The sequence below is a fragment of the Chrysoperla carnea genome, chromosome 2 (assembly GCF_905475395.1).
Source record: "Chrysoperla carnea chromosome 2, inChrCarn1.1, whole genome shotgun sequence".
In the NCBI taxonomy this organism is placed as follows: Eukaryota; Metazoa; Arthropoda; class Insecta; order Neuroptera; family Chrysopidae; genus Chrysoperla; species Chrysoperla carnea.
In genome coordinates, this window is record NC_058338.1 from 23,151,743 (window position 1) to 23,176,377 (window position 24,635).

The 24,635-nt window shown below is 29.3% G+C and overlaps 1 protein-coding gene across 1 annotated transcript in view; it reads right to left on the reverse strand.

Annotated features, from left to right (window-relative positions):
* Positions 1 to 24,635, reverse strand: part of LOC123293131 (pseudouridine-metabolizing bifunctional protein C1861.05) — a 352,323-nt gene that overhangs the window by 19,576 nt on the left and 308,112 nt on the right. Inside the window, exons 7-8 of the mRNA XM_044873846.1 lie at positions 2,338 to 2,628; positions 1,365 to 1,479 (exon numbers count right to left, since the gene is read on the reverse strand). Of these exons, the coding sequence (XP_044729781.1) occupies positions 1,365 to 1,479; positions 2,338 to 2,628 (406 nt within the window). The remainder of the gene's footprint in view (positions 1 to 1,364; positions 1,480 to 2,337; positions 2,629 to 24,635) is intronic.

Below are 24,635 nucleotides of genomic sequence, written 5' to 3' on the forward strand. Positions count from 1 at the left end.
ACGCAATTTAAAGTTATTCGTTATTCTTTTGTTGAGATGCCCAATCCTTACTTCCAGATCGATGGAAATTTGTTTTCTTTTCCATGTAGGTAAGTATAGTTCCCCATTTTGTTTATTTACGATTTCTTTCTTTATTTGGGATGTAAAAATGACTATGACTAATAAAAAAATTAACTGAATTAAACAAACAACTTATTAAATTTAAAATTCTGGGTTCTAAGTTCAAACGATTGAAAAACTTCCATCGGGTGACATCATAACTAAATGAATTTTTATTTAACTCGAAAAAAGTACATTCATTTGTGCTTTCATGGCGATGGTAAGTATAAAATGTAACAATTTTCATAGGATACTGAACAGAGGTAGAATCTGAGGTAGCAAATTTAGGAATTTCATACTACAGTGCAACCTCGATATAACGAACCTGAAGGGAACCAGTAAATATTCGTTATATCAAGTAATTCGTTAAACTGAGGTTTGTAATATTGAGGTTAAGTTGGTCTAAAATTCGTTATAAAGAGGAAAAAAGTGTCGGAACCTCTCGCGACATGAATTACTACTATGGAGCATACTAACTGTGATATATTGGTGGGACTTTATACGTTATATAAAGGTTTTGAATTGACGAATTTCGTTATTTAGAGGTATTTAAATTTTTTATCTTGTCTAAAATTCGTTATAAAGAGGCAGCAAAAAATATTCGTAATGTAGAGGTATATTTTATATTGACTCTTATGGACAATTCAAGGGGATTGCGAAAAATTTGTTAAATCGAGGAATTCGTTATATTGAGGTTCGTTATATTAAGGTTGCACTGTATAAGATTTTTAAAATAGTATATGCATTATATATTACATAAATTATATAACTCCAATCGATCATAATAGGCTTTTTCATCGATTTGCTGTTGTTTCAGACAATTGTCAAAAAACTATTCAAGTAAAGAAAATAAAATCCTTTAACCTTTATCAAACAGCACTTTTTGACAAATATAGAAGATATGTGATATGTCTTGACTTGAACAGTAGGAAACGCGATGGGAGGAATAGGAATTCTTGACCGCAGTGAGAGAGGTAGAAAGAGACATTGTAGACGTATAAGCGAGACGAAGATATAATATATACGCGCCTACTTTATTTGTCTCTTTTCACTGCGTTTTCCGGCGACTTTGTAGCTCTATAGTATTATCTCTATGTTTATATCATTATAATAATAATACCTATACCTTTTGGCTGTTTGTGAGTGTGTGCTGGCACAATAAAACTCTACAAAAAGACCATGCTTTTGTTGTCTAGAAATTTTAATTAATATTTGAAAGACCTAGCTTTTCATATTAAAAAAATACATAAAAATCTACTACTTACCAGGTATATTATGCTTTGTGGCAAGTTTCAACGATTCTAACATTGCTTCTTTGCTTAAATTAGCATCTAAAATCATTATCGGACTCTTTTTAATCAAATCTTCATTTGATCTTATCTAGAATAAAAAGAAAACTATGATTTCATGGCAATATTAAATAGTTTGTAGTCTCTTTGAGATTGTATAGTCTCTTGAGTTTATATAATGATATTCGTTGTGTGCGTAGTCATGGTAGGGACAATAAAATCGATGCCAGCGCTTCTAGTGAAAAATTTTGGAGTTATAGGGGGCTGTTATGACTAATATGCAATTCTTCACATGTTAATGTTATAGAAATGTCAAATTAAAATTATTGAAAAACACGAATTAATTAAACTTAATGCATTAAAAATTGTGAGAATAAGAAATCAAATTGCACAAATATTATTTTTCAAATGTAAATTATCATAATTATTTATTTAAATTTGTGAGACAATAATAATAAATTTTAAATGTAAGTCTTAAATGCAATTCATACAATTATATATGCATCCATACAATTCTATAATTAAAGTAGTGTATCGTTACCATGGAAACGAAACTCACGCACGGAGCGAATAGGCAAAAATGTTTTTTTCAACAATTTTAAAAATGAGTTAAAAGAACAGATATTTTACAGTACTAGACTATTAATTATGTCATATAGAAAGGACCTAAGGCGTTCACGGGTTTCTATTGCAAGAATCGTTCAATGGGTTATTAAAGAAGAAAAAATCGCGGATTGCTACTAACTAAGTGGGTGGAAATTGAATGTAGGGGTGAACAAGCATCTCTTTTGGGTTTTGTCAAACATCTCGAAATCAAATTTAACATTAAAAATGACAAAATATCTGTTTTTTGTGGATTTTTGCTTTTTTGCCCGTACCTTTTTTTTTTGGACACATAGGTATAGGGAATTTTCTACAGTTATAGTTATGGCATAATTAACGGACTTACCACTTCGGGTGTAATTAATTGGAAAATATCCATGTCACCAAGTCCAAGTTTACATTCACCATTCGCATCACAAAGAACCATATATTGTGCGGTATTAAATTGGTCCGTTTTTAAAACATGTTTAAAACATTTTTCGGAAGTTATCTTTTTTAAAAATTCAGCATGAGGATCCTTCCCAACAACAGAAATTAAAAGCGGATTTGCACCTAATTTTGTCATTGCTTCACAAATATTGCGACCAACTCCTCCTCCAGATATGGTCATTGAGGCACCATGCGTTGAGCTGTCCAACTAGAACAAAAGTAAAATTAATTGTTAATAAAATAAAAATTAAAAATATTCTATACCAGTTATATTAGATTACTGGACTGTTTGTAGATTTTGGAGAAAAAAAAAACAAGCACGTTCCACAGAAAAGGATAAAGGATGAGTTAACGGTTACAATCTGTTTCTATGTCTCACTCTTTCAATTGAAGTATATTTTTTTATCTATGTACGCAGAGATTGGGAGACTGGAATTTTACTTTTTGATGCTAGGCGAGTAGGCGTTTAATTAATTTTTGATAATAATTAACTTTACTTATTAAGAAACTGAAAATCTTTTGACTGTGAATATTAATATGCGTTCTTAAGAAATTTCAAAATCGATGATTAAGAAATTCAAGTCGATACTTTGTAGAAACCTGATAAGTAGACCATTCTAGACCACTTTTACCGACCTCAAATTAACTTTTACCCTCAACCTCATATACGATCTGCCATATCTGGTTCGTTTCTGCCTTCTAGAGCACTAAAATTGGACACTAACGATTTTCGCACTAACGAAACTATCCGTCTTCTTTACAAATTAAACAAAGGGACAGATCCTCACTCTCAAGGAAGACGAAAATTCGAGAAAGTTTTGTTAATAAACAATTGCCTAACTTGTTGAAAAGATAAATTTCCAACGGTAATAAATTTTTTAACTTGTTTAGAATACAATATAATTTTTTCAAATTATTAAATTAATATTTAATACTAAATATTATTTAGTGTGAGATACTCGTTTTGCCCATAATACAACAATCTAAAAATGACGTAAAAAGACCTTTTTCCAACGTTAATTTGAATTATAAATAATGGAGAAAAACTTTCGGGAGTTGGAGTTTGCTTAAAGCTTGCATAACATAATTGCTTATAACTTTTGCAATTTTTTATGTGCTGAAAATCGCTTTTGGCATATATTTCTAGACATCATTCCGAATCTAACGAACTTTCACACGTATTTTTAGGTAAGGCCATTATTTCTATATTTCTCCAATTTGAACTTTTTGACTAAACTATGGTATCAAACTTAATTTTATTCAACATTAACATGCATTACTTATATAGGTAATCGCAATAAACAGTACATTCATAAATCACAAGAAATTCCTGGTGGCAGAGGTGAAAAATAAGTCCTATGGTTTAAATGGACTTCATCAATTCTTGGTAAGGATAAATTTATGAGTTGATTTATTTGCTCGTGAGTCGTGAGTAATAACATTTATTTAAAGTATGTAGATGACGTCAGTAGTAGGTATTTACATGCAACTGAAATTGGCATATTATTTTTGTAAAAAAAAAAACACAATTTATTACATAAACAACTGAAAACAAACAATTGATTGCGTTAATTGTTGAAATATCCTGTATAGAAAGCAAAGAAGAAAGAGTTTAGAAAAGCTACACAATAATGGCGGTATAATAATGTTTTTCCGGAATGTTTCACAAGGCCACTAGTTAAAGCTACTTGAAAATTTTCTGTTATAGTTTTGGAGAAAATGGACACCAAAGTTTTGTCTTAATTTGCGCCCTAGCGACTAAATAGTAGCGCTTGGGAAAAAATGTTGCCAGCAAAAGTTGTTTATTTTTTATAAGAAACATTTTTTACATTTAAACTTATGATCTATTCTCTAACGGTTTACTAGATGGGTCCTACGGATCCAAGAACCAATTGACCTATTTTGCTCATTTACGAACTTAGCCTCAATTTTAACGTCCTAAGCACTTTATAAAGCTTGATGCCTCTTTTCATTTTTGAGTTATCGTGTTCACAGACAGACGGACAGACGGACAACCGGAAATGGACAAATTAAGTGATTCTATGAACACCTATACCAAAATTTTGTTCGTAGCATCAATATTTTAGGCGTTACAAACTTGGAACTAAACTTAGTATACCTTGATACATATTAAATATATACAGGCTATAATAACATTAGAAGGTATTATCTGACACAATCATTGCAAAGAAACATACTTTGAATGATAAGCATAATTTTCAATACATATTCGAAACATGTTGAAGAACTAACATACACTTAAAAAATAGCTATCCAAATACATATTTTTGAGTTCCTCCCTTCCCCCTTCTCAGGGTACGTCACATGTTACGCAACCCCCCTGCAAATAAATCGTCATATTTTCTACAAGGAACAAACATTCTAAAAAAATGAGGATGAAATTGGAAACGAACTACGTTGTCTCATTTTCTTCTTGCCATCCCTTCTCCATGCTTCCCAATACACCTTGTGACTTCTTTAATTACCTATTCGTTATTTTTTGTGGTATGTATAGGTAAAAATAATATTCGTTTTGGTAATTAAATTTTTCTTAGTCGGTCTTAGACCAAGAATATTTGACAAGACAGAACAATAGAGAACATATTTTTCTTTTCAATGCAGTACCATGCATCATAATTTTAAAAATTAGACCTTTTTCATTTTAATTTAACGATCCATTATTGTTTCGGAGAGACAATAATAAATTGGACAAAGATACAAGGTATTTGTTATTCATTTTATCACATTAGTTTTTTGACATACTGTCCGAAACAAAAGGTAACCACTGTTTAAAATGAAAAGGTCTAAAATTGAAGATAATGCGATGAACGACGGATTCTTATGCTTTTCTTATTTTAAAATCAAAAATTTATAAAATTTATTTTGCCGATTGATTATTAATAATTGGGCACGTTTCTAAATACTGCCAAATTTCTAAAAAGGATTCAGTCTATAAAGGAGTTCAACTCCTTTTGCATTTACCTTTTTGTTTTGGTTACTGAATGCCTCTAATGAAGTCTTCAATAAAACGTTTGTCAACTCTCTAAAACAGGTATATACGTCGATTAAATATAATCAGATAATTTTCTACTCATTTGATTTAGTTATATAAAAAATGTAGTAAAATACTGTGTGAATTTGACATATTTATAATTAAACATAGAAATTTAAAAAAAAGCACACGTAATTACGGAAAAAATCGTTCAAGAGAAAAATTGATTAAAATTAATTTAATTAAAAATCAATAAAATTATCATAAAAAATATATCTCATCAGATGGTTGAAGATCGACCTTATAGCGTCTCTTAGACGACCATAAATATTGTGATTAGTTACAAGTGAAATTTATAAAATTGAAAAAACCCCCGACAAATTGCGATTTATTCCTTGTAAACCGATTCATGGAAACTTAGATATAAAATGTTCTCAATCAAGGCGGTTCGAGGCGTTTAGGGACTACGATGCCACTGAGAAAGACACAGACGCACAGAAAAACACTTTAAACTTATAGCACTCCTTCTTAAATCATTATCAAAGTGATGGTCAAGGACATCAGGTGAGATGAAAAGGATACTTAAAGAGCTATCATTTTTTGGGACAAATTTTTGGAAATATTTTAATTGAAATTGAAATATTTAAGTTAACTTTGTTCTTTTGAATTACCTAATTATTTAACGATTTCACTTTTCAAAATGAATTGAGACAGGTTTATTTGACCATTCATTTCCATAGTAATTATTTATATGTTAAAATTATACGTCATGCCTTTTCCAAACTGAATCGATTTTGAAGATCATCGCCAATTTTTTTAGTTTTTTCCATCCGTTTAGGCGATATGATGCCACAGACAGACAAACACATAGACACACACACACTTATAACACCTCTTTTTTTAATTCGGGGGTTAAAAATTGCGTAAATTTTTGCTTTTCTTTATCTAGTTTTATATTCTTTTTATCTAAAAGCATAGCGAGAAAGTTGCTTTTATCTAGTCATATTATTTATTTTTAATTCTTACAAATTTTGTTCTTTATATTAAAATGAGACACACACGAGCTACGAGACATATATTGATAATATAATAAAATTCCATTGACTTTCTCATGCCAATATCATTCCTCAATATTGTCGTATAATCTAAATGAAAAACAAATTCTTCGCGTCACCCCGTCCATCTATATTCAACCGTAATAATAATATATATGTAAAGCTCGCATATGAATGTACCGTGAATTTCGTGTAAACGTATTAGCTCTAAAATCAAGTTGATTTAGACAAAATGCTGCTGCTCAATGTTCTATGTTATTGTCTAGAAAATACGAAAGCAAAAACGTTAATAGGGAATATTATTGTATTTTTTTTAAATATTTTCAACCCCCGAACTAAAAAAAGGGGTGTTATAAGTTTCACCGCTATGTGTGTGTGAGACCGCTAAGTTTGTAACGCTTAAAAATAATGATGGTAGGAAAAAAATTTTGTCATAGGTGTTCATAAAATCACCTAATTAGTCCATTTCCGGTTGTCCGTCCGTCCGTCCCATCTTGTAAACCGTTAGAGATAGAACAAAAGTTTAAATGTAAAAAATGTTCCTTATCAAAAATTAAACAACTTTTGTTTGAAACATTTTTTCGTAAACATCACTGTTTACCCGTGAGGGCGCCAATTAGGCGGAAATTTTACAAAATGTACTATACTTGATTATCAGTTATGCATGTGTCACATGTTTGTATGTGTTATGTGATAAAGAAATCAAAACTGACTATGCATGGTATTTCAACAATTAACTCAGTCAATTGTTTCTTATCACTTGTTTTGGTTATGTTTCAAAAGCGAGCTTAGAGTCTTGTACCCGAAAAAACTAAAAAATTGGCGATGATCTTCAAAAACGATTCAATTTTGAAAAGGCATGTCATATAAATAATTACTATGGAAATGAATGGTCAAATAAACCTGGCTCAATTCATTTCGAAAAGTAAAACGGTAAAATAATTAGGTAATTCAAAACAATAATTCAAGAGAACAAAGTCAACTCAAATATTTCCATTTCAATTAAAATATTTCCAAAAATTTGTCCCAAAAATGATAGCGCTTTAAGTATCCTTTTCATCTCATCTGATGTCCTTGACCATCACTTTGATATTGATTAAAGAAGGAGTGTTATAAGTTTAAAGTGGTTATCTGTGAGTCTGTGTGTTTCTCGGTGGCATCGTAGCCCTTAAACGGTCGAACCGACTTGATTGAGAACGTTTTATAGAAAAGTTTCCAAAAATCGATTTTCAAGGAATAAATCGCAATTTGTCGAGGGTTTTTAAATTTTGTAAATTTCACTTGTATACCATTTAGTCCACATACTAATAAAGCGCTTTATCTCTTGAAATTTTAAATTTTCCTAAAGTGCTTAATTTCAAAGCTATCACAGCTTATAAAGAATACCCGGTAAAGTATGGTATATTCGTTTGTACACATATATAACGTATGTAAGTATTCGTTGTGTGCGTAGTCATGGTAGGGATAATAAAATCGATGCCAGCGCTTTAAGTGAAAAATTTTGGAGATAAAGTGGGCTGTTATGACTAATTTGCAATTATTTACATGTTAATGATATAGAAACTGTCAAATTAAAATGATTGAAAAACACTAATTAATTAAACTTAATGCATTAAAAATTGTGAAAATAAGAAATCAAATTGTACAAATATTATTTTTCAAATGTTAATTATCGTAATTATTTATTTAAATTTGTGAAACAAGAATATTAAATTTTAAATGTAAGTTTTCAATGCAATCCACACAATTATATATGCATCCATTAATTCTATAATTAAAGTAGTGTATCGTTGTCATGGAAACGAAATTCACGCTCGGAGCGAATACACGTTTATATATTGACGTTGGAGAGTCGTAGTCGGTGGCGCGACGCTAGTTAGTCTACCACAGACGCGCGTCCTTTATGTACATTTTCCTAACAGTTTCATATATATTATACTCTGAAAATGTTATTATTATTCTCGCGTGTTGTTTGGGCTAGAGGAGCAACATTAATGATATTGTAATATAACTTTGCTCAGTATAATATAACTCGTATATATATATGGTTATTATAAGTGATGTGCTTTTTCTTTCTTGTGTTTGGAAATAACAATATTGCAGTCGGTTCTTGTAAACAATTTTTTTTTTATTCCATAAAAACACACATTATTGCATTTTATTAAACAATAAATTTAAATTTAATTAAAAATTATTTAAAATAAAATAACATTTTCAGTGATTTTAATAAACATAGATTTATTTTAATTATAAACTTTTTTTTAAAATATTTTTAATTATTAGTGTTGAGTTTTTGTTTATTTAATTAATTTGTTGTAAGTGATTATGTTAAACAAATTTATGGTAGTGGAATTTCAAAAATGTATGTATATAATTTTATTTCATATTTTAGATATACAGTATGTTCGATAAGTTCTTTGCCACTCTTTAATGAAAATTGTGTTCTAAGATAGGTAGGTTATAATCAGAAAAATGTTTTAAAAAAAACTGTTAGGATATATCTTTTTGATTTTGATTTTTGTAGACATTGAAAATTTAATTTATATTAATTTTTGTTGGATAAATTTCCCAAAAACCAATAAATTCAGTAGAAATCAGTGGCGTAGCTCGCCTTGGAGGGACCCTGTATCAAAATTAGTGGAGGGGGGAGCAAATGAAGCTTTAGGCCACCTTCGGTTTTAAAATAAGGTCTTATGCAATCGGATCATAATTAGATATACATCTCTCCAGACTGTAATTTTACTATTGTATTAATATGCTGCTGTGAGTTTTCATGGTCAAATATACATTGCATAAAATTAGCGCGGAGGCCTCTGTACAACGGGGGCCCCGTATCATTGATACGACTGATACGGCGATAGCTACGCCTCTGGTAGAAAAACAATGTTTCCATAATTTTACAAATTTTGTTTTTGAATTGAACTAAAAAACAAGTTTCAAGTCTCCTATGAAGCTTTTCTTCTCTATCTCTTATTATAATTTTTCTCAATAAAGTGTGGGTAAGGACTTGTGGAACATGGTGTATATGGGTTACTAATTGAAACCCGTGGAAAATACTATGATACAATAATAGTTTTGAATACTTATTTTTTTAAGTTTTTTTTAATTGTTTTTGAATGAAGACACGTTTTGTCGCACTAAAAACTTTTTATCACACTTTGATCATGCATAAACACCGTCAAACGTAATGATTAGTATAAAGAAGTTTTGAATATATAAACATTTTTATTACTTACACCATTTGCTGATAAAATAATTGGTCTTTAAACAAAAAATTTGCACAACCATATTCTGTTTTTTGGGTAAGATTTGTTTGTTCTGTGTACATTGATTGGGTGCTATTAAATTCAAAGTAAACAGTTCTAAACACATACAAGGTGTTCCGTGACTGGATGGTCATAGCTTTAGAGTGTATTCTTTGAACAATATTAAGATAAAAGTGCCTTTGGACTTTTGTCTGAAACCCAATAGTTAAGGAGTTATGGGCACTATTAAATTTTACGAATAAAGTAAAGACATAGGCAAAAGGTGACAAAGATTTATACAAAGTTTGTGTTTTGTGACCCAGTGAAGTGCATTAGACTTTTCTATTGTTTCTAGAAAAAGAATTGCAGTTTAATAAGGCTTTCTTTTTCTACTTACACTGAGTGTAATTTTCTACTTTCACTGAGTGTAAGGAATTTATACACTAGTGTACAAATTTTCAATAAATATGTCGATCCATCGATATCTAGCTTTTTGGTCTAAAACTGAGCCAAAAAATTGCAACATCTAGGGATTGTAAATGGTCCTGGTTAGCCGATACACTCCATCTTCGAAGCTCATAACTTTCGTTCATAACACTCCCCTCCTTCCCTGTTGACCTTTGATACAGTACATAAGTTTATATTTTCAAAAGGGACAATGTGACTAAAAACAGGTCTAATATATATCTCTTGTTATATATCACATTCTTCTATTGGACGCAAGGGAGTATTGAAGAAGTGTATGTGTACGGAATATAATAGTGGAAGATCCTTAAAAATGGTACTCTGTTGTATTGAATTACTGTTAGAGATAACGAAGATTGTATAATAGCACAAAATGTGGACATTGGCCTTTTTCCTAGATTTCAATCTAGTCTAAAACTAGAATAGCGTTTACTTTCAAATACAGACTGCCAGAGATGGGCAAAGTAGTTAGGAGAGTGTAATACCTCGATTCACAATTTAAATTTTTTAATATTTCGGAATCCTGAAATTATTTCTGCCTACTACACATTGTCTCATTTATTCCTCAACATATTTTTTCGATAATTTAAATATTAAACAACCATTGGTATAAACGGGTGATCCGTGATACATGAAGTGTGATCCATGTTACAATATCCTATTGTACCATGGATCACACCTTAATGTATCTGGAATCACCCTCACCCATTGTACCTGTCCATAGAAAGTTTTCTTTACAATATAATTCAATGACATCCTTGAAAACATCCTATAACACTTTGTGTGAAGCTTAACTTTGTATTTAGAACTTCTTTTATCAAAAAACTTTTCAGAATTGAATCAATTTTAATATCGTTCAAACAAACAAAAGTAATATTTACCTTTGTTACCTGTATTGTTACGTACAGGAAATATAGATTTACTTTGTGTAGAAAATGAAAATTTGTTAAAAAAATTTTATTTAAAACTTTCTATTGAATGAGTATTGGGGTACAAAAGGTAATAACTCTGAATCATATCACAAAAAATATACAGGATGTTTATTTTCATCTATAGTCAGCAAAATTTTCCCACGGTAAACTTTTCTAGCCTTTTCTTTCCCATTTTGTAATTTTTTACTCAGATTTGGTCTGAATTTCGAAATATACAATCAACATGCAGATGAAACGTTAAAACTTCTTAATAATGTTCTCGGTCGACTGTCACAACAAAGATATATAACTTTCCGCTTTGCTTTATTAGTATTTCGGAATAGAAATTCATTTTTTAGTAACAGTTTTCGTCCCAATCCACAATTTTTATGTTTACCTTTTTATTCTAAAAAGTAGCTGTTTTTTCTTGTTTAATTAAAGTATTTAAAAAATATTGCATGTTATTATTATTTTTTTATTAAAAAACATATACATTATGTAGGGGTAAGTGATGTACCTTCTCCTTATTAATATCTATCATTTGAAATCGATAATTCTTTTTGATATGTGGAAGACAACTATAATAGTAGTGTTTTTATACCATATATATATATATATATATATATATATATATATGAAATATATCAAGGTATACTAAATTTAGTCCCAAGATTGTAACGCTTAAAAATATTGATGCTACGAACAAAATTTTGGTATAGGTGGTCATAAAATCACCTAATTAGATCATTTTCGGTTGCGTGTCTGTCTGTAAACACGATAAAAAGTGAAGTCAAGTTTGTAAATGAGCAACATAGGCTAAGATATGAAATCTCTCGTTAGTTTAGTGTAAAATGAATCTCAAATTTAAATTTTATCCTGAATATCTAAAGGTACACGACCTTCCCCTATGATGTTGTTAATTTTATATTAGCTGTCTGTACTGTGAGGTGTTTGAATTGTCCTTGGAATATTATCGTGATAATAGTATTGAGCCCAGAAAAACTAGATACTATTTACTGTTAGTTAATTACATATATTATATAATAAGGTGAAATAATGTAAATAATGTGAAATTTCAAATTTCGATCTTGCCTGTCCGTGTGTCTGTTCGAAATTAATTTTGTACAAATGGAATATCAAAATTCTCTTTTCTTTCACTATCAATGGCGGTGTATACCTCTTTATGTATCCAACGAACAGGTTAATCTTATAAAGTTTTGTTCATGAATTAATTTTTAATATAATCGATTTATGTGCCTATTTTTATATCAGACAAGGTTCCATATAATTATAGACAAAACGCATTTTAATATTTTATAAACCAATCGATATTTTAATAAATTTATTAAATACTAGGTTTGTAGTTGTTAGTTAGTTTTCTCCACCATATTCGATCACCACACTAATTTTGAGGGATAATCTTTGCTGAAATTTTGGTCTAGTGGGTTTGATTTCAGTCCTCTCCTATCGTTTAATTAAACTCGTGTCTTCTTGATAATTAAAATCAAGATGCATCGCAAAAAATTCGTAGCGCAGGAGCTGCGTTAGCTAACTGAATTCCTTCAGTGATTGAAAAAATGACACATTTTTCTTCAAATCGAATATTGCATTTTTAGTTTTCCTTAAAGAGAGTACTATTTTGCTTAAAACTGTTCAAAAAATTCAAAAATATTTTTTATTTTGAAAAAAATTCAAAAATATTTTTTATTTTTGTGCTTTGCGCAGGGGGGGTGTGTGTGTGAAAATAAAATGAGTAAAAATTGAAAAAAAGTTTCTGTTGCTTGCCAAATAAGTTCCCTAACGAACGCACAAATGCTACGTTATGCTAGTAGACATATCCTCCCTTCAATTCTCGATTACTATACATCCAATTATGCTACCTCTTTCCGGGTATTTGGGAGGAGGAAGACGCGGAGAAATGTCTGCCAGGAGTATGCAACGTTTATGCAATCATTAGGGAATTTATTTGGTAAGGGGAAAAAATTTGCCTCAATTTTTAATAATTTTATTTCCTTCTCCCCTCAATCTCGCTCCCAAATAGGTATCCCTCTCTTCTAAGATTTCCTAGATTTCCCTCTCTCCCAAATAGGTATCCTAAACTATAAAATTTATCAAGTTTATATAACTATCGTAACTTTTAGTTTCCATAGAAATATTATGTTATTATTTTGATAATGTGTTACATTAATTTATGGAAAACAAATATTTACAACTTTTTTTTTAGTTCTGTTGCACTCTTTTATTTTGGTTTACGTCTATTTTCATACGCTTACTGGCATCAATTTCTTTTTTTTAGTGTTTTTATAAATTTCGTCTCAATTATATGGTTTACATGGATAACTTTTACGTCTATAGAATGGCAATATAAAAAAGTGACATTTTTACAAGTCAATCGACATTATCTTGTACGTTACAATGAATACAGGTTTACATTTTATGGAGAAATTACTTTGTAAGTCTATATTCTTTATTAAGAATTTTTATTTAAGGAAAACACAATTTTAAATACCAGATTTAGGTTGCTCGTTCTGAGTGAAAAATGAAAAACATGGGCTTTTGGGTTCCTGAAAATCTCAGGTATAGATAGATACGAATCGGTCAACATACCTCGTTCCTCATGGATTCACAAATCGCTACAGAATCACAAATAGAGAATCTCAAGCTTTCATACTTATAAACGAGACGATATAACACCAATAACGCTTTCAGATCGATTTTCTTTCGTGCAAGATCGCCAGGATGCACTTTTGTAAGTGGCAAAAGTTTATTACACGGTAAATAATTAACAAAATCGGTCAAATTTTGTTACCGGGGTTCTTAGGAGTCACTGATCATGAATATGAAAACTAAAAGTTTCCTCGGTGCACCTGGTGATCAAGATGACTTGGTTGTACAAAGGACTCCTAGGATTACCTCTAAATTGTTATAAAATGCATCCAAAATAGTTAGTCGGGGGTTTTCGAGGTCGCTGATTATGAATATAATGTCTAAAATACTCTTCGGTACAGCTGGGGACCAGGGTTGTAGAGTTCACCTCCAAATTTTTAAAAGACATCATATAAATATTTATAGCGGATTGAAGTTACGGTTTTTGTCCAAGAGAATCTTACTTGAATTGGCATTGTCCAGTAGATAGTTTCAGTTAAAAATATATCGATTCAATTTTAATTCTAGCATTATAATTACACTTATCCTCTTATTTGGTATAAAAACGGGATGTTTGCAAGGTGGTGTGGCAAAATTTTATGTGAAGCTATGGTTATTTCTTGGTGGATTATATATACTTTATCACTTTGTCAAAACAATTTTTATTTGGCGGAGACATGATAACTTATGGACTTCTATGGACGTTCTTATGCTTATCATAAATTTTTATCGGTTAATTTGTTGGTTGCTTGTAATGTTCCTTGATGTTAAACAATTAACTCAAGGTAAATAAAGAGGGGGCTTAAAAAAGTAACGGAATAGCAGAATAAATAGAAAAGTCACATTTATAGAAAAAAAATTGTAAGGTTTATAACTGGAACAAAGTTTCTGAATTCAAATTTTGCTAGCAGAAAAAAATAGAAATTTTGTAAGTTGCTCAGTTTATGAGGCACAATTTTCGAATTTAAAGTTTTCAACTGCCTTTATCTTTATTTATGAGCCAGAGTACATTTTTTTATGGCCTTGAACTTCAAGATTCATTTCTAGATCTACATTTAATACAAATCTTTAATCTTACAGTTTTTTACAAAACTCTTTTTTCAAAACTTTTCAGTTCTTCTGCTGTTGAGTTACTTTTATAACACCCAGTATAAATATTTAATTAATTATTTTAATCATTTCTGTTATTTTCCTTCAAGACAGCGAGCATGAACTCGAGTTGTTTTTTGATCATGAAAGTTTGTTGGTAACACAAAATTCGAACTTTAGTTATTTTTAATTTTTTCTTGCTCTTAACTTAAATCTAGCAAAGAACTAATTTTTGAATTTTAAACACAAACTGCACAGATATAATTATATTGTAAATATGTAAAAAGTTAATTCTAGGAAAATTAACTTTAAGTTTTCTATAATCTGAAATTTAGCTGTGAATATTAAACCATAATGAATTTTTAGAAACTTTACAAAGAATTACTGCTACCGCTGCAGCAATAGAAAATGAACAAATAGCAATTTCAATCTAAATATTGATTGAAATTTAATAAAACCGTCAGAGGAAGCTTAGCAATCTGAAGCCAATGGATCGAAAAAGATGGGAAACTTCAGAAGCGGCGTAAGCTGGGAAAAGTAACTTGAAAAGAAAACTTACAAATAAATAAATATAGATTTGCCTATCCTAAAATTTGATAGATCTATTCCTTTATTTAATTTATAAAATTAAATTACTTTAAAATATAAAGATATAATATTAGTTTATTTTAAAAATAAAATGTGACAATATTTTTAAAAACATTTAACAAAATAAACTCTAAAATATAAAATTTATAACAATTTATTTGATTATGGTAATTATAAACATTGGATGGTGGTATTTATTCAAATATATTAAAAATTTTATTATGGCATTATGCCAAAATTAAATTATTTGATTATTTTTGTTTTTTTTTTTTCTATGTGCATTTTAAAATAATTAAGTTAATAAAAAACAGAATGAATGTTTTACTATTCATTGTTGAATATAAAGTGACAAATATTTCAAAAATATAGTTTATAATTAAAAATGTTTAAACCTAGTTTGAAATCAGTTAAATTTTAAATAAAAAATGGAAAACTTTGGATCAAATTATTCCAAATTTGTTGGTAAATCCAATTCTCTATGGATTAATAACATTAATGATCAGTTTTGATAAATAAAAATATTTTGTCGTAAGTTGTTTTATGTCAAGTTGTTAAAAGCATTAAATTTATTCTGATAACCAATTTCATTTGAATTGGTTAAAATATTAGTTTGGTAGTTGATAAATGCATTTTTAAATATTTGGCTAAATGACGCTAAATGTATCTTTATACCATGCATATATGTTATATGCAAGGTATACTAAGTTTAGTGTAGCGCTTAAAAATATTGATGCTACCAACAAAATTTTGGCATAGGTGTTCATAGAATCACCTAATTTCCGGCTGTCCGTCCGTCCGTCTGTGGACACGATAACTCAAAAACGAAAAAAGATATCGAGCTGAAATTTTTACAGTGTACTCAGGACGTAAATAGTGAGGTCGAGTTCGTAAATGAGCAACATAGGTCAATTGGGTCTTGGGTCCGTAGTACCCATCTTGTAAACCGTTAGAGATAGAACAAAAGTTCCTTATCAAAAAATAAACAACTTTTGTTTGAAACATTTTTTCGTAAACATCACTGTTTACCCATGAGGGCGCCAATTAGGCGGAAATTTTATAATATGTACTATATCAGTTATGTATGTGTGACATGTATGTATGTGATAAAGAAATCAACACTGACTATGCATGGTATTTCAACAATTAACTGAGTCAGTTGTTTGTTTTCACTTGTCTCTATTTTAATTTTGCAAATATATGCAAATATAATTTCCATGATAATTTAATAATATTATAATGAAGTGTAATAAAGAAAATAAACATTTTCATTAACTAAAAACATATGAATAGTAGAAATAACGAATGCGTAGGTGATTATTGCATGTTCATTTTATAAAAGAATTATTTATTAATTTTTCTAGATATTTTGAATTCTTTTTAAAAAAAATAATTTTTATTTATACTGGGTGCATCATTTTAATGTATACATCTATATATCTTATTTTGCAGTTAACCAATAAAAAAATTACTTTAACAAAAGTTGCAGAGATTGATGGGGGACCGATCGTTCTTCAGGTATCTTTTATAGCCAATTTCGATACTAAATGGCAAGAGATAGAATAACATTTTAAATAAGAAAGTTGATCCCCATAAAAAAACTACAAATTTTTGTTAAAAACATTTTTTCAAAAATCGTTAGCTTTCCGAGAAAATGCGACTTAAAAATATGGCATTATTGCATTTAATCGAAAGAAAACACGATAGTTATGGAAAAATACTTTAGCCAAAAGTTATCTATGGCAATGCAAGGCATTCGCTTGTGTCTATGACTTTAACCTACAATTATCGATGAACATTAAGCGTATTTGAAATATTTAGGCGTATAGATTAAAATGACCCACTCAGTATATAAAATTATACTGCTGTTCGTTTTCTGGCTAAGGTTCATAAACGGCTTGACCGATTCAAATAATTATTTTGTTGATATGTTCGAAATAATGACAGGAAGGCTATAATAATAATAGGAAAAACTCAAAAGAACAGCCCAAAAATAAATCAAATCCACTCATAAGTGTTTCTCTCACAGGTGATTTGTTGAGCTATAAAGTATGAGTGACTGAAAAACTAAATTGAGAGCCTAGTATTATAGGTTTTTATGAACTGGAACTGAAAATAAAACCTATGCAGCTCTTTTGAGTGGCACAGGGAGAGGCAAAGTACATTTTTTAAATGGAACGGAGGCTTGGCGGATTATTTGAAAGGGTTTCACGTTCACCTGCTCCCACTAAAACGGAAGCGTAAGCTATATTTTCGTTAAATAATCCGTATTATAGTCCGTATCTAAAGGACCCGGGTTCGAGTCCTAGCTGCTGTGTAGTTTTTTCGTTTCTATTTGTTAAAATGCTAATGAATATAAATATAGTTTTCCAATTTTTACACGATTAAAAGACGATCCTAAGAAAAGGTGATTTTTTTGGAAACGTCCTTAAGGATCTTCCTGTATGATCAATGTATAGTTGAATGCCTTTTAACAAAAAAAAAAAAGAAAACTTCACTTTATTATCCTTTGTCATTACACAGATATTTCTTTTATATGCAAATTTTTATAAATTTGCAATATGACACAAAGATGCATACTTTTATATATTTTTGTGCAATTCTTTTTGATGATTCTATTTTTTATATCATGAAAGTTATTTTTTTAAGAACAAAATGAAATTTTTATTGATATAACAACTTAATACTAATATTTATGAGAATAATATTTAAATATCCAAGAAGATGAAAATGTTATATAAATCTATAATATAAAAATGTCTATCTATAATATAAAAATGCGCTGAATGTGTTGCTAAGCGCAAATCTCGAGAGCAGGTGAACCGATTTCGCTTATTCTTTTTTTTATAATATTCTTTGAAGTAAGAGGATGGTTCTTACGGAGAGAAAAATTAAAAAAATTTCCTGAAAATGTCTAAAAACAACACTTTTCTATATTCTCATACAGAAGATTGGTAATAATAATTAAAAGTCAATTTGAACTTTAATACCTTACCATAAAGTTTAAGTGTTAGTAGCTGACCCGGTGTCCCGAATAGCAGAATAAGTATAAAAAAAAAGAATCGACTGTTAGGCGGTACAAAGTTCGCCGGGTTAGCTAGCTTAATATATTATTGTACTATTTTTTCCTCTACCGTATACCTAAATATTTTTTGTTTTTTGACAAAATGGTAATTAGTTGAGTTATTAGACATGCTCCTAAGAAGTAGTTGCCCAAGACCCATATAAAAATTCAAAATTTACGTCTGGCTGATATTCTTGTTTAAAATATACTTAAAGGTATCCTTTCTAGTCAGAACTCTGCGTCATTTTGTGAATTTTAGTGAAGCTGACTACACTAACTAATTTGTCACTAAAAAGAAAACATTGAAATTGGTTATTCACCCATTTGTCCTGCACATACTTTATGCAAAGACTTGGTTTTCTCATGGATGCCAAAAAAAGAATCATACAAATCGGTTCATCTAGTCGAAAGTTTGAGGTAAAAAATATTTAAAAAAAAAATACAGTCGAATTGAGAGCCTACTCTTCTTTTTGAAGTCGGATTTATTTATTCTAAATTCGTTTTTAAACAGGTGCAGTGCCTTTCCTATCGGCTTTCATATACTTTGAGCATACTTTATAATCTGGTTACAATACCATAAATACTATCGAACTATATTCTACCGGATTTCATATACTTTGAGCATACTTTAGGATCGGTCGTTAGTAACGACTCGTTACAATATCATAAATAATATCGAACTATATCTGTAATGCGTTATCGTAAAATAATGAAATAAATATAAATTAAATAAAATAATGCAAAAAAAAAAAAAAAAATTCATGGTTGCTTTAAACTTCATGTTCAGAATAAAATTTATGAACTACAATATCGGTAATTTTTTACAGATCCATTCATGGATGACCTTGTTAATAAAATACTCATCGATGCATTGCAGCATACATGTAATACTTATTTTTAGCTTGCTGTATAATGTGCATATTTATTAAAAAAATCAAGTGAAAACAGACAATCGACTGAGTTAATTGTAGGAAAGCTTGCATTCAGCCGTCATTTGTTTTGGTTTTGTAAACTATTTTCTAGAGTTTTTTAGAAGTATCTTACACAAGAACGCTAGTTGAAGCTATCTGCAAATTTCACAATTCCTATCTTTTATAGTTTTGAAAATGGACACCAAAGTTTTGTCCTAATTTGCACCCTCACGAGTAAACATTTATGTTAACGAAAAAATATTTCAAACAAAAGTTGTTAATTTTTTAAAAAGAAATATTTTTTACATTTAAACTTTTGTTCTAACTCTGACGGTTTACAAGATGGGTCCTATAGACCCAAGACTTAATTGATCTATGTTGCTCATTTACGAAATCAAATTCCCTTTTTACGTCTTAATCACGATATAAAAATTATAGTTTGATATCTCTTTTTGTTTTTGAGTTTTCGTGTTCACGAACGGACGGACGGACAAACGAAAATAGACTAGTTTTATGATTTTGTGAAAACCTATTCGCACCGTGCGTGAGTTTTATCGGAGGCGTTTCCATGGTAACGATACACTACTTTAATTATAGAATTGTATAGATGCATATATAATTGTATGGATTGCATTTATAACCTACATTGAAAATTTAAAATTATTGTCTCACAAATTTAAATAAATAATTATGATAATTTACATTTAAAAAATAATATTTGTGCAATTTGATTTCTTATTTTCACAATTTTTAATGCATTAAGTTTAATTAAGTAGTGTTTTTCAATAATTTTAATTTGACATTTTCTATAACATTAACATATAAAGAACTGCAAATTAGTCATAACAGCCTCCTTTATCGCTAAAATGGAAGTGCTGGCATCGATTTTATTGTCCCTACCATGACTACGCACACAACGAATATCAAAATTTTGTTCTTAGCATAAATATTTCTAAACGTTATAAGTTTGGGACTAAAATTAATTTACCTTGATATATATTTCATATATACGGGGTATAAAAAGGTATTATATATAGAATTTTTTTAATAAATGGCGCTATGCCAGTATAAATATTTTGGTTAAAAAACACAACTCGTATTATTAAACTTTGTTACAATAAATAATATACAAAAATATTGGCCAAGCCAATAAAATTCTCATTTATCATGAATATATTATTGGTATCCTAATATGTATTCAATTTTATTGAATGTCCAATGTCTTTCGCATAGCTAATAAAATTAAATCAACTACATTCGAATTTTAAGCCATTAAGATTAATAAATGTAAATATTTATGGGTAGGTAAGTATCATGAATATACAAAATTTTGAGCTTTTTCCACAACTGATACTGCTGAGTTTACATAAAAATTAACATGCCCACAAACAAAAATCGATAAAGATGCAGTTGATTTTTCAACTACTTTTTCGCCTCGAATATAATATAAACTTGAAATGTTTAATAATTTTTTTTTCTTTTAAATAGATGAAGTGTTTATTTGCAAGTTAACGCGTTACTAAAAACAATTACTTACCTACACGTTAAAATTGATTTTATATTTGAATATTTTGGCAATAAAAGTTGATAAAAAGTAAAATTTCTAGACTTATTTTAAATTGAATACTGATTTATTTTGTAGATTAATCCCGTACGTGGTGAGCCTAGGGTACCATATTCGATTTATAGGGTATAGAGTGTATTGTATATGCATGAAGGAGGTGAACTCAGTTTCTCAAAATAATTGAGGAGCTGTTTATTGAATTTATCAGCGGAAAAGGTAATAAAATCCATGTATGGCATCACAATGGGTCCGATGGCCACACTTAGGCTCTCTAGGTCTCCCGTGGACAGCAAATGATATTATTTTAAGAGATGTATTTGTGAAAAACACAACTAATTCATTTCAAACTTTATTGAGAATGGTTAAATTCTAAATATGAATCAAATTTATTAACAATATCTAGCAAATATCAAAATATTCGTAATGTGTATAATTTATGTAATTGAGTAAAAATTGAAAAATTGACATTTATGTCGTAATTAATTAGAAGTAAACAAATTAACATCACATCAAGGCAGATGGTGTTGATGCTCATAAATTAAACGTTCATGAAAATAACTTTTAAATAGCTATATTTATGTTAAGAGCCGCTATTTATAAATATTTAAGATTATAAATAATAATACCACTAATTCTAAACATTTCTCAAATTTAATTGGTACTCGCAAATTAAATTAAAAATTTGCTTTTATCACAGATAAATAATTGTCACAAGTGTGGACAGAAAAGTGAATTTGGTTTTTGATATATAAGACGAAAAGTAAGACTAAAATTTTTCGAAAATTATAAGTTTTGTTTAAATATTGTAGCTTTCGATATTTCGAAAACCAAGGCTGGTATCGAAAGATTATATTCTTATTTTTCGTCTACATTCATGAAGTTCTAACAAGACTCATCATCAAAGTTGAAAATAAGGTACAAATAATTTCATCCACAAGTTTAAACTTTGCCTCGGCGCTCGTACTACCTTAAGTAGTACAAATATTAATAAAGCGTGGTTTTTCACTCTTTTAAAAACATATTTTAAATTAAATATTGTGTTACCTATTTAGAATGGTAAAATAATATGAACTAGCCACTGAACAAGGGTATAAAGCCTTGATATGGCTAGATGGCTATAGGTGGCTAGTGGATTTATATTTTACACTCGTTGATTTCAAGCAAAATATATGATATATCATTTTACATAGAATATTTTTGCATTCGTATTAAAAAAACATTTTATTTTATCCGTATATTGTATACGTTCTCTTATACCTATAGAAAAGCAAATATATGGATATATAGAGTGGGTCATTTTAATATATAACGGCTATTAGATCATTTTTTTGTAGTTAAACAATAATAAAATAACATAGACAAAAATTGTAGAGTTTGATGAGGGAGTGCTTGGATGACCGAGCTTTAGGTACTCGGTATTTTTTGAGTTAAAAAGGCACAAATGTCTTCACACAAATACCAATTTGAATGTCCCAGTTTTTCCTTAAAACACAGATGAAACGACATTTTCTAAAAATGAAACATAGCTAGATCAATTTTTCGCTCCCAAAAACCCCTGCAAAGTAATTTTCATGAAAATCGTTGGAGCCATTTCTGAGATTGCTGATTTTTTTCACATTTGATGCCATGCAAACGCCATTGAGTATTTTTCTTGCACCTAGCAAATAATTATCTACAGGTAGACTCTATTTACGATACTAGTGGGATAACAGCATTATTAACGTACGACTGGGTTTGCATAACGAGTGCATAGCCCGAGTTGGGCGGTCGAAGTAGTATGTTATTAATGCTTTATCACACGTATATTGTACAAAACTTCAAACGCCTCTAAAATGTAAAAATAAACGACAATTATTGTACGTTCGACAATTATTTTTTTTTCATCGATATCGGGCGAACAAAAAATGTTATCGACTTCGTTGAGGTGTCGATCGAAATGTATTAACAGAAATATGATCCGAAAAGAATTTCATAACATTCAATCTAGTCGGTCGAGTTTTACTACTTAACTATTTATTATACTGGGAAGAAATTCGTGTGGACCTAAAGGATCGCACCAGATTCTACTCACAGCTTGTTTTAGGTTGTTTTTCGAAGTGTTCCAACAGCGCGTGTTTCAATCGATATGCTCTGCTTTAATAGTATATTATATTTTATATATTTATATAATATTTTTATGCAAACATTTGAACGCCCTCCAGGGTAACATACATTTACCAAAAACAAAAACATTGTATATTATATTATAATAATAAAATTTTATATTCTGAGTTTATATTTTAAATTATATAATATATGTATATATATACAAATAGAACTTATCCATCTTTGATCTTATGTACACACTTTGCTACCCTATAGAAATCAAAATTCCCGGTAATAAAAACAATTCTATGAGAATGGCTAAATAGGTACAAACAATATAAAATGGTATATGTATGGAAATAGTACCCCTTACAAAAAAACCTTGAATATTCCGTGATAAACATGGATTCCAATTACTTAGTAAGGTAAAACTGTGGACGACTTGAATTTGTTTGATGCTCAAGGTTCTATAATCAAAATTAAGTAAAAAGTGCTAATTTTTTTTATCGAAACAAAGTCAAGTGAATAGAAATCTAAGGTTTGTGTATGGTTTAAAAAACAAAAATTATGTAAAAACTCAATCAACCACAAGCAAGTAAAGTAGAAACCAACAAAAAAAATCTACATTTCCTTTAGCTGTTTAAAATTTTGAAGATCTGATAAAAGCGACATAAATGTAAAGGTTTTTAAACTCTAAAAATTATGAGTACATCTCTGTAAATAAATACCGAACAAATATTTGTATTGAATAATTGAATTTTAAAAAATGAAATTATTTTTTTCCATTATGACGAATACCAAATGCATACCTATCGGAATATATGTTAGCATTCTTTAATTTTAATTTAATAAAAATGTTGTAATTAAACTGGGCAATTTTTAATCAATAAAATCGAACCGATGTCAAAGAGAATAAAAAGAAAATTGGAGAAACTTATTTACTTAAAATATTAACTTAATTAAAATATTTACTTAAGGCATTTTCAGTATGAATTCTATAGATTTTTCACAGACTCAGAATAATTATTATAAGCTGCGAGATCCTGAAATTGCAGAATTTTTGATCGCTTAGATTGCGAGATAATCAGCTGGACAGTTCGCGATTTCCCCATTCAAACCATGTAAAACTCACTGTCCTCCCAGTTATTTTTTATGATAATAAAAATTGTCTTGACAGAATTGAAAAAAGTAGCAAGTTAAAAGAAATATTTTTAAAATAAAATAAAAATTATTTTTAGATATTACCCTGTTGGATAAATATACCGAGCTTATGGTCCTCGAAAACTTTGCAAACCTTTTTCATGAAGTGGAGGAAAGAATTCCTTTCAAAAGGCACTATCCCTTAGAATGGACTATTCTCTACGTAAGTGAAATAATTGAAATGCCGAGAAAAGATATCGTAAGGTTTATTAAAACTATATGATACTTGAAAAATCTTTGAAGCAAGGAGGAGGTATAATAAATCAAACTGGTCGCAGTACAAAAGCTCTCTTAAAACTTGATCCTAACTCGAAACTAATTTAATATGCCCCAAGGCGGGCAGTTTTTGGGTACTTGTTCTTTATACCATACTTGCGTAGTTCTCCACTACCTTGATACTGAA